Here is an 8,618-nt window from a genome sequence, read left to right as displayed (position 1 = left end):
AATGAAGGCCAACTCAGCATTCATTTTCCCCCCACCCAACTCCATTTAGGGAGGGGGGGTCGTAGAAAAAAAGTTCTGAGTGGATTCAAAAAAGTAAACGCTGGATGAGTGAATTTGGGTGGGTTTGGGATGGGTGGGTGGTTGATTATTTTTGAAGTTATGTGGTGACGGTCCTTCGGCCACAGATTTCAAGTCCCATGCAGCGTGGGCTGGTGGGGTGGGCAAGATAGGTGGGAAGGGGCAGAAGACACAAGTGGTTGGGCTGGTGGCTGCTGTTTTCCCTTTCCCCCCTCAGGATCCTTTCAAGGGCTTAGATGGTGCTGCGGCTTGTTTCTTTTTTTTCCTCGTGGCCGGCCTGTCTTTCTCCGAGAAAATTCAAACCTGGGATAAAAGGAACACAAGGGAGAAAGAAGTAATCAATACGGGTTGCTTTAAACACCCTAAGTACCATATTTGTTGTCTCCGAACACCTCCATGTCCCATCCCGAACACAGCCGCCTTCTATAAGCCATGGTCCTTAACAGAACTCACGCCTAACCCCTGCCCCAGTCCAACGATCTTAACAAAACTTTACCCTCCAACCGACAAAACACCCAAACTTACCTCTAAACGAACCCCAGAATGGCGGCTGCCTGCTCGGGCGGAGTCTTTTATACCCAGACGCCGCCCAACGCGCCCAAACATGCTAGTGAAACGCCCTTGTCGCGAGACATTGTGCGCGAGGCGTGAATTCATTGGCCAACCCAAAAGACAACTCGCTAGCTGATTGGCTATCCTTCCTTCACCTTCGCTCAGCCCCTTCCCCCCAGTACCTTCTTCCGCCTCCTTCCTGGCCTCCCCCACAAGCGCGTGACCGAAGAGCCCAGCACCTCCCTTTCCTCTGCTTCCACCACTTCCGTCCTCGAGAACACTTCTCACCCTGGTTGGTAGAACCGGGCCGGCGCATGCGCATTGAGAAGATGTCGGTAGAAATCTCCTTCAAAATTGCTTAAAACGCAAGCTCTAAGTATGAGATCTAGAAGTCGTAGTGACTGGTTCGAGAAAAACGCAATTTTGAGGCCGAATTCGATTGTGACGCAGTTGAAATTGGCCTCTCCCCACAGCCCCCCCCTTTACGCTTCCGTACTGACGCAAGTGCGCGGCCGCCTCCCGCACTGCGGGCTCGCCCTTGGCCCTACCCTAGCCAGTTTCTTGGAGCATGCGCAATTGCCTTTCCGGCCTTTCCTGCCTTGGGCGTACGTCAAGATGGCGGCCTCCGTATTGCGTTCATTGCTGAGGCGCCTTCCTAGCTTTTCGCCTTTCAGAGGTGCCTACGGAGTTCAGGTAACTCCTTGGAGCACATTTTTGTACAACCGCCACTTAGTTATACTTTCTCTAGGTCATCGCTCCATTACTGGGAATCCAGGAGCGGAGACTTTCCCAAGTGCTTATTATGCCTTGGCTGTCTAGGCAACACTGCTTCTACCACCCTTTACCTGCCCCTCACCCTCCTCAATACTGCGCGGATTTTTAATCCCCGGCCAAGGGAAAAGAGTTAGATATCCTTTTCCAAGCTACCAACTCGGCTAAAAAATTAGGGGAAGGATTGGCCTCTTGGTCGTACACAACCAGCTCTTAAGTATGCATATAATGTCTAAATGTGTGATGCCCTGGAGTGTCCTTGAGTTGAGGGACACTAACTTCTACCTGCTGAGCTGTCTCCCGGTAAAGCCAGGATATGTTCTCACGACCTGGGGACCAGTTCCTTAGCTCTCTTTTTCTCACTAAATTAGTTTTGTTTGTTTTTTTAATCAGCGCATACGTGAAACCTTAACTTAGTCCTTTAGATTGAGGTTTCCCTCCAGCCTCATGTACTCACCACACTGGAGGTTCTTGGTAGGGCAGGATAGGTTCTTGGGGTGGGCACGGTGAGATAGGAAAGCTTTCACAGCTGTCACTCCCTAACAGTGGTGACAGGGGTCACTACAGAGTTAATAACAGCCCTGGTAGCTTTAAAGCTAGCGTTAGGACTCAAGTTTGTTCGACCTGTGGAATGTTGACCTTCAACTTTTGTAAGGCTGGGCAATTCAATGATTCAGGGTTGGATTGGGTTGGAGACTCACCTGTCATGCATCCTTTCCCCACCAGACATCTTCCTTCCAAGAAGCTAGACACCCTCCCTTTTCCTTTCTTCTCCCTTTTCTTAGTACATCTTCAAAAGCACGAACACATCATGTGTGTCTTCTCAAATAAGACTGCTTCCCAGTCATCTATCCTAGTTACCCTCTCACATTAGCTTCTCCTTCAGGATCCACTCAGAGACAGGAAGAGTGGTTGTTGATCTAAGTTTTACCCTAAGAAAAATGCTACTTTCTATATATATTTCTGCTATATTCCATTAATACAATGGGCATGTTCTTGTCTCTAACATGTGGGCAGTGAAACTATCAGGTCCTTTCCTTGAACTCCTTTTCTCATTTTTTGCCTTTATAGGTTCCCCTCCAGACTCTTTGCACCAAAGGCCCCCCTGAGGAAGATTCTTTGTCCCCAGTTCCCATAACCCCTTATAAGAATGAACCCTGGAAATATCTGGACTCAGAAGGTACCTCTGAATGGGAAAGGGGAGGATCATGTGGAGTCTGAAATAAATGGACAGACACTTCTACCATCCCCACCAGGAATAATTTGTGTGGTCTTTCATTTCAGAATACCAGAACCGTTATGGCTCTCGCCCTGTCTGGGCTGACTACCGTAGAAACCACAAAGGTGGAATACCCCCACAGCGGACTCGAAAGACATGTATTGTGAGTTTCTGAAGGTGGTACATGGCTGGAATGTGGAGTGGGGCTGGACATCATAGTGACAGTGGCGGTAGCACTTTTTCTCACAGGACTTTGAACATTCTTCACCTACTAGTTTTTTCTCTCCACAGCGTAGAGATAAAGTTGCTGGGAATCCCTGCCCCATCTGCCGGGATCACAAGCTGCATGTTGACTTTAGGGTAAGGACAGTCTTTTTTCCAGGGTAAGGATTTGGAGCGTCTTTGTAGTGCTAAAGAGATTACCATGGGTGCCCCACTCTTCTTCATAAATTAGTTTAGCACCCCTACAGTCCATTTTGCATTGACTTTCTAGTAGTATAAAAACATTCCTCTTTGCAGCCTTTTGTCCTCTACTGTGGCTCATACTAAATCTTCATTTCTTACCTATGAAGTTTACAGTCTAAATTGCGAGGCCAGAAAAATGTCTATTTCTAATGGGAGAGCAATATGCAAAGGTTCATTTATATCCATTTGCAATTATTGGCAAGTAGATTGGGTTAGTTTTTTTCTGAGGTTTTTTTTTTTTTTTTTTTTTTTTTTTTGAGAGAGTGAGGGAGAGAGAGCATGAGCGGGAGAGGAGCAGAGGGAGAGGGAGAAGCAGACTCCCTGACAAGCAGGGAGCCCAATGTGGGGCTTGATCCCAGGACCCCAGAATCATGACCCGAACCGGAGGCAGACGCTAACAGATTGAGCCACCAGGCACCCCTAAGGTTTTGTTGTTGTCGTTGTTGTTGTTGTTTTTAAATTTTTGTCATGTTGATGTTTGGTAGCATGCCAAGATTTAAGGCTGGAGGGCAGATACATGAAGCCAGATACAGAGTTTATTTTTCAAAAAGCGTTTATTGCAAGGACGGACAGGACTTGCTCCTTGAAGAGTTCAAAAAGCATGTAAAAATAGTAATGGGAAAAATGCTCTTCTGAGCTTGCAGTAAAGGTATTGGAGCAGAAGCTGAATGATTGGTCGTCAGGGGAGTTGGAAGGAATTTATATATCAGTCAGCAGATTGGGGTGTCTGACTGCTCTCAGGTCCCTTCTGACACCACTGTACAAGGGTCCCATAGATAGATAACTTCTCCATTTCAGCTGTGTATGATTGGTTATAAAAATAGAACAGGCACCTGGGTGGCTCAGTCCGTTGAATGTCCGACCCTTGATTTCATCTTAGGTCATGATCTCAGGGTTGTGAGAGTGAGCCCCTCATCAGGCTCCATGCTCAGCGGGGAGTCTGACTGAGATTCTCTCCTTCTCCCTCTGCCCCTCCCCCTACTCACACATACACATACTCTCTCTCAAATAAATAAATCTTTAAGAAAAAAAATAGAATGGGGCGCCTGGGTGGCTCAGATGGTTAAGCGTCTGCCTTCGGCTCAGGTCGTGATCCCAGGGTCCTGGGATCGAGTCCCGCATCGGGCTCCCTGCTCAGCGGGGAGCCTGCTTCTCCCTCTGCCTCTCTCTCTGTCTCTTATGAATAAATAAAATCTTTAAAAAAAAAAAAGAAAAAAAATAGAATGTAACCAGTTGTATACAGTTTAGAATCAATCACATGACCAAGGAAGAAAGATTATAAATTGAATAGTGCAGATGATTCTGCTTGCTCTTTCACTCCACAAGCACATCTACTTTTTTCCATGGATGTTATCTCTTGTGATTAACCTGCTGGCTGATAGTCATTCTACATAATTAGACCTCTAAAATTGATGTTAGTAATATATATGTTACATAAAGCATGCTATCATGTACGTTCATATTTATACGTGCACATTATAAACACGTACTATATTTTTTAGGTGATTTCAGGGATTGCCACCAATTTTTTGCACAAAGGGCTGATTTTAGAACCTAATCCCTGTAGAAGAGGGTTCTATGTGAGTCTCAGTGACAGAATGTAGGGTGTGCATGTGAAATGGTTGCAAGGCCAAGAAAGGGGAAATGTTTGCTGGAGTTTTCAAGAATGTATTCAGCAAATTGATGGAGCTAAAACTGGGACATGAAGGAGGGTAGCACCTGGAGAGACAGAGGAGTTAAGGGCGTCCGTGCGCACGTGAAGGGATTGTGCACTTCTAGGTTCTCAAGGTCTTGCTGCTCTCCCTGCCCTCTCTTATATTTCCCCACCACTTTCCTCCACAGAACGTGAAGCTCTTGGAACAGTTTGTCTGCGCCCACACAGGTGTCATCTTCCATGCTCCATATACAGGTTAGTCTGTCGTCCTTGTCACCACCAGAATAGCTTTTCCTTGGAGCACTCCTCATTTATTCAGTGATACAACAGTTATCTGGTGGCTGTTCCGTAAGGCATAAAAAGTGTGAATGAACTTTTTTTGGAAATCTTGCCTTAATGGATATATTCACATGTGGACAAAAGGTACAAGCCAGTACCAATGTAAGTTATCTAAATGTAGCTGTTAGAAGTGGTGGTAATTATTTCCTTTCTGTAGGGTCTCTTTGCTTTTGCAAAAGGCTTTCTAGCAAATTTACTGTCCTGTAAGTTCTTTTTGCCATCGACAATCCAATTAGATCTTCCAGATTTGGAGTTATAATCCTAACAATTCAAGATTACATCTATTCCTTAATGAAGGCCACAGGAGGGCGCCTGGGTGGCTCAGTTGGTTAAGCGACTGCCTTCGGCTCAGGTCATGATCCTGGAGTCCCTGGATCGAGTCCCGCATCGGGCTCCCTGCTCGGCAGGGAGCCTGCTTCTCCCTCTGACCCTCCCCCCTCTCATGTGCTCGCTCTCTCTCATTCTCTCTGTCTCAAATAAATAAATAAAATCTTTAAAAAAAAAAAAAAAAAAATGAAGGCCACAGGACAAATCTGGCACACCGACATGTCCACTTATTTTCATATTGTGTGTAACTGCTTCCAGGCTACAATGGCAGAGTTGAGTAGCTGAGACAGAGACTGTAGGACTTGCAGATCCTAAAATTTATGTGGCCCTGCACAGAAAAATTTTGCCAACTCCTGCTCTAAAGCAAGATAAATTTGCAAAGAATAATCTGAATCCACCATTTTGGGGATGGCAGCATGATCAGTGGAGTTTGGTTTGTCAGGAGTTTTAAAGAAGAGCTTTATGGCCGGGATGCCTGGGTGGCTCAGGCGGTTAAGTGTCTGCCTTCGGCTCAGATCATGATCCCAGGGTCCTGGGATTGAGCCCCATGTCAGGCTCCTTGCTCAGTGGGGAGCCTGCTCTCCCTCTCTCTCTGCAGCTCCCCCTGCTTGTGTGCTCTCTCTGAAAATAAAATCTTTAAAAAAAAAAATGTGTTATAGTAAAGCTATAAAAAGCTAAAGGAACTATTTTGCTACTCTCTCAGATCACCTTCTCCAGATTGGGAGCCCTTTCTTCCTTTACTGAATCTTTCTCGATGGATTGTTCGACCCAAACCTTTAATTAACCATACTTGCCCTATGAATTGTTTTCTGCTTTCTGTCTTGGAGGTTTTACCATGAAATAGCTTTTCTGTAGTGGCTAGACCCTCCTAAAGTCTTTTTTTTTTTTTTTTTAAGATTTTATTTATTTGACAGACACAGCGAGAGAGGGATCACAATCAAGGGGAGCGGGAGAGGGAGAAGCAGGCTCCCCAGGGAGCCCGATGTGGGGCTCGATCCCAGGACCTCGAGATCATGACCCGAGCTGAAGGCAGACGCTTAACAACTGAGCCACCCAGGCGCCCCTAGACCCTCCTAAAATCTTAATCTCAGCTCTCAGAGGGGGGATTTTTCCCATTGGGTAGATGGGGAAACTGAAGCCAATCGAAGGGTCAAGAGAACTAGGGTTATTAGGTAGAGCAAGTTTTCCAAACTCAGCTCTTTATAACCGTATAGAAGCAGTTGTATACTCTATTTACTGTGCTTTCTAGAATGAGCACTGAGTTTTCTTTTTCTCCCTACAGGGGTCTGTATGAAGCAACATAAGAAGTTGACCCAGGCCATCCAGAAAGCCAGAGATCATGGTGAGCATGAGAAGGGGCCCGGTGCATTTTTCTTAGCCATGAAGAAGGTGATTTACGGCTGGAGGGTGGATATAAATACCCCTTCGTGTCTGAGGAGGTGGCACCCACGTCTCCTTTCAGTACTCCACTGTCCCTTTTTCTCTCTCCTGAGTCTCTTATCTTGTCATTGCCCTGTTGCCTTAATCCTCTGTCCTTTTTCTTCCCTTTTATAACTATCAGTCCCAATGCCAGGGATAGATCATGGGAGATCTTTGTATAAATTTCTGGCCCTGGGCTCCATGACACCTTTGCAGAAATTAAAAAAGGTATGCTTCAGGGCGCCTGGGTGGCTCAGTTGGTTAAGCGACTGCCTTCAGCTCAGGTCATGGTCCCAGGGTTCTGGGATCGAGCCCCGCATCAGGCTCCCTCCTCGGCGAGAAGCCTGCTTCTCTCTTTCCCACTCCCCCTGCTTGTGTTCCCTCTCGCTGTCTCTCTCTCTCTGTCAAATAAATAAATAAAATCTTAAAAAAAAAAAGGTATGCTTCTGCTAGGGCAGATGCAGCTTTATAGCCCTAGGGCAGGGCTGCACAGCTTGGCAGACTAGAGTCCCAGCAGTAAGTATGTCAGTCCACATTGCCCCCTTGGCCAGTTGCCTTTGTGCAGTGTAGAACATGGATAAATACATTCAGTGGTTCTGACTGGTTCCTCCCTCCCTTTATATGTCATTTTACATATTGTCTTAACCCAAAGTACCCTTCCTTGCTTCCCTCCCTCACTTTCTCTTTAATTCCCTAGGTCTCCTCAGTTACCACATTCCTCAGGTTGAACCTCGGGACCTTGACTTCAGTACCTCTCATGGAGCTGTGAGTGCTACTCCACCAGCCCCCACCCTGGTTTCAGGTGACCCCTGGTATCCATGGTATGGCTGGAAACAGCCACCAGAGAGAGAGCTGTCCCGCCTTCGACGGCTCTATCAGGGACATCTCCGAGAAGAGAGTGGTCCCCCACCTGAGTCAATGCCTGAGGTGCTGCTCACAACCCCAGCTGAAGCCGCCTCCACTGAGCAGGAGAAGCCCCAGAGTGCTCTGTAGACTGGGAAGGAATTAAGAGATAGTGCCTAGGAATTACATGATGGGATTTCACTCTGAAGAGTTGTGTCTGTATGTGGCCAATGGCAGGCCTAGGGCCAGAGAGAAGTAATGATGGCTGTTGAAGGGAATAAATGCTTCTGAGGCTTAGGGGAGGGCAGGACAGATGTGTATGGGAAACCCCAAACCCTATATATTGTAAATAGTAGATAGGCTAAACATTCTGTACTTGCTTCAGATTTCTGCTAACTTGGCTTTCCCACAATAAAGCTGTATCTCCTGTTTCTGGACTGAGTTTCAAGATTAATGCCATTTGTGTCGGGGATGGGGGAATTGGGGAATGGGTGCTGCTGTGGGGAGAGGAGGGGTCATGCTTGAGCCAGACTGGCCAGTGATTCTTGGGACCAGAAGCCACCAGATATGAGCAGTTGGGCCATTATGTCAGGATCACCTTTCTGGCCTCCTGTGCCCAACGCAGTGGCAGTGTCCCCACCATACCTAGCAATTTCCTGATTGGGGCGGGGGTGTGGGGAGGGGCAGTTGAAAGGGTTGGAGAATGGGACACTAGGCTAGGAAAAATGCGTTGCTATGGCACCCGTGGGGTGGGGGGCGGGGGCGGGGGAGTGGCGTTAAGGGACTGGCCTGGCGGGAGTTTGGGGAGGAGGAGGGGTGGGGGCGATGAGGGGGGATGGGCAGGAGGGTGGGGCGGCCCCCTAGGGGCGGGTCCTGAGCCCCTCCTGCGTAGCGGGGAAATAAAGCCTCCCTGAAGTGCTTCCTCTCCTTCCCCCAACCTCCTCCTTTCAG

General features: G+C 47.5%; 1 protein-coding gene across 1 annotated transcript; it reads left to right on the top strand.

The window, feature by feature from the left end:
• The first annotated feature begins 374 nt into the window (after window positions 1-374).
• Window positions 375-8,104, top strand: MRPS18B (mitochondrial ribosomal protein S18B). Its single transcript, XM_021697049.2, has 7 exons — window positions 375-1,323; window positions 2,473-2,581; window positions 2,686-2,783; window positions 2,912-2,980; window positions 4,928-4,994; window positions 6,688-6,747; window positions 7,522-8,104. Exons 1-7 carry the CDS (start codon window positions 1,009-1,011, stop codon window positions 7,815-7,817), a joined length of 1,014 nt encoding a protein of 337 aa, XP_021552724.1. The 5' UTR covers window positions 375-1,008; the 3' UTR covers window positions 7,818-8,104.
• The last annotated feature ends 514 nt before the right edge of the window (window positions 8,105-8,618 follow it).

The sequence above is a fragment of the Neomonachus schauinslandi genome, chromosome 8, assembly GCF_002201575.2.
Source record: "Neomonachus schauinslandi chromosome 8, ASM220157v2, whole genome shotgun sequence".
In the NCBI taxonomy this organism is placed as follows: domain Eukaryota; kingdom Metazoa; phylum Chordata; class Mammalia; order Carnivora; family Phocidae; genus Neomonachus; species Neomonachus schauinslandi.
The sequence above is the reverse complement of the archived record's forward strand: the minus strand, read 5'-3'. Positions and strand labels throughout refer to the sequence as shown.

Excerpts from the sequence above, each read along its gene's own strand:
- MRPS18B (XM_021697049.2), top strand. The coding sequence starts at position 1,009 with ATGAGATCTAGAAGTCGTAGTGACTGGTTCGAGAAAAACGCAATTTTG. Across the intron at positions 1,324-2,472 it reads GAGGTGCCTACGGAGTTCAG|GTTCCCCTCCAGACTCTTTG; the intron begins GTAACTCCTTGG and ends TTGCCTTTATAG. Across the intron at positions 2,784-2,911 it reads GGACTCGAAAGACATGTATT|CGTAGAGATAAAGTTGCTGG; the intron begins GTGAGTTTCTGA and ends TTCTCTCCACAG.